Here is a 2,064-nt window from a genome sequence, read left to right on the forward strand (position 1 = left end):
GGGGGGGGGGGTACGCCGCGCCCCGGAAAGCACGCGGGCTCTGCAGGATGATGGCTGGGGGCGCGCTGCCCCGGCTGCCGCGAGCCCCTGTGCCTGCCGCCTGCACATCGTCCCTCCGCCTCCCTCTCTCTTGCTTTTGTACCATACGCATCGTCGCGGGCAGCTTAGCATATAGGCCAGGTGCCCACGCCCGCATGTGCATAACGCTTTGTCGTCACTCCCTCGGCGACCGCGCGCCGAGCCGCACCAACCCCAACCCTTCAGCGCGTGTGCATCTGCACTCGTTTTTGCGTGCCGCAGGCGCGCCCGGCCCCTGGCCCTCCGTTTTGCTGTTTGTTGCCCCCTGGCTGTCGTCCCGTCTTTCGCCTCTCTTTTTTTCGCCGCGTCTCCTTCTCTTGTTTGTCCCATGCGGGGGCCTCTCCTGGGCTGACCTCAGGAGAGCCATTGCTTTCCTGACTCCTGCTGACCCGGCTCGGCGGGCCGGGCAGCGGGGTGCGGGTGCGCCTGGCACTGCCTAAGCGCATGCTCGCTCCTGTCTGCTTTGCCCCGTGTCCCATCTCTGTGGCGCCGGCGTTGGTAAGGGCTCACGGCTGCATGCGCATGGGCGGTTGTGGGTGCAGTACTGCAGAGGCTGAAACGCAAGCGGTGAGTCGTGCCCGCGCGGATGGGGGCCCGCATGTAGATGCAGGGGCGGCAAGAACTCGTGTTCCATCACCCGTGCACAACAAGGACAGTACAACGAGTGGGAGCAATGGGCTGCACTGTCAGTAATCATCAGTGAGCACAGCATGATGATGTGAGGCGGCCGGGGTGGTCCCAATCAAGGGTCCGCCCCGCGCCGCCGCTAGTCTGTGCTGAAATGCACCACTCAGACAATCCGGATCACGTGATATCACCGTATTCATATCGGGCTTTTTGTATCAAGCCATTTTTACCGGTACCGTGGTAGCGTGGCGTAGATCGCAGGCTGCTGTTTGTGCAACAGCTTGCCAATTATCCAGCCGACGCACGGTCGTTTTCCGTTTGCATCGGCCACCGTGCCGGACCGCCTGCTTCGAGACATCTGAAAAAATCTCAACCCGCGCCAGCTAGGCGGACTTGTCGAACTTCACCAGCTTGGGATGCCGACCAACGAACAGCTTGATCGGATGGAGGCCGGCCGGAGCCGCGCGCACGCACCCGCGCGCGACGCGGGCTTGGACGGAGCCGACGGCCTGGGCGCCCTCGCGTTTGACAGCGCCGTCAGCTTCGCGCACCACCCGCGGCCGGCGCAGCACATGCGCGGCGTGGGGGATCTGGACATCTCAGTCCGGTCCGGGCGCAGCTACGTGTCCGCGGCGAGCTCAAAGGTGAGGGCCGCTGAGCTGGCGGGAGGTTTGGGCCCAGCTACTGTGCGCCATCCGTGCGACGCGCACGCTGCACACCCGCGCCTAGGCAGCCGGGCCCCGCGCCGCCGCGCCCCAACCGTGGCCCTTGCTCGATACGTCGCGGGCCCACCGGCCCGCACTTCCGCCCAACGGCGCTTGGCGGCGGCGGCCGCAGGGGGGGTGGCGTCACGCCTGTTGCCCCTGGCCGCCTCTGGCGCCGCGCCCGCCTGTCCCGATATCACCCTCCCTCCCGCTCCCCCCTTGCATGGCATCCCACGCCAGGTCACGCAGCAGGTGGACATTGCGGACGACGAGCCGCCGCTGAGCGTCCGGGAGGCGCTGGGTGAGCCGCGCGGCGCGGGGGGCGCAGCAGGGGCACACCCGGATTCGGCTGCCTTGAGGACAGGCGGGGCCGGCGTGGGCGGCGAGGCGCCCATGTGAGGGAGGGAAGGAGGGGTGTGTGGGGTTATCCCTCGCGCCTGCGGCACGTGGCACATCGCGCCGCCCGCCCCTGCAGCGGCGCGCGCCGGGGGGTCTTGAGAGGGCTCGGCGAGGGGGGGGGGCGCAGCTGCCCGGTCGCGCGCCAGCCCGGCGCCGCCCCCTGCCAACGCACGCGGCCGCCGCAGCGGCGGGCTGCCGTCTCCCTGCCCCCCGGCCGCCCTTCCCGCCCCTCCCCAAACCGACCGCCGCTCCCACC

General features: G+C 69.2%; 1 protein-coding gene across 1 annotated transcript; it reads left to right on the forward strand.

Moving 5' to 3' along the window:
- Positions 1-1,148: 1,148 nt before the first annotated feature.
- On the forward strand, positions 1,149-1,808 carry MNEG_14786 (hypothetical protein; the record flags this gene model as incomplete). The annotated part of the gene is made up of 3 exons (XM_014036743.1): positions 1,149-1,349; positions 1,650-1,710; positions 1,774-1,808. 3 exons carry the CDS (start codon positions 1,149-1,151, stop codon positions 1,806-1,808), a joined length of 297 nt encoding a protein of 98 aa, XP_013892197.1.
- Positions 1,809-2,064: the final 256 nt, after the last annotated feature.

The sequence above is a fragment of the Monoraphidium neglectum genome, assembly GCF_000611645.1.
Source record: "Monoraphidium neglectum strain SAG 48.87 unplaced genomic scaffold scaffold04765, whole genome shotgun sequence".
Taxonomy (NCBI): Eukaryota; Viridiplantae; Chlorophyta; class Chlorophyceae; order Sphaeropleales; family Selenastraceae; genus Monoraphidium; species Monoraphidium neglectum.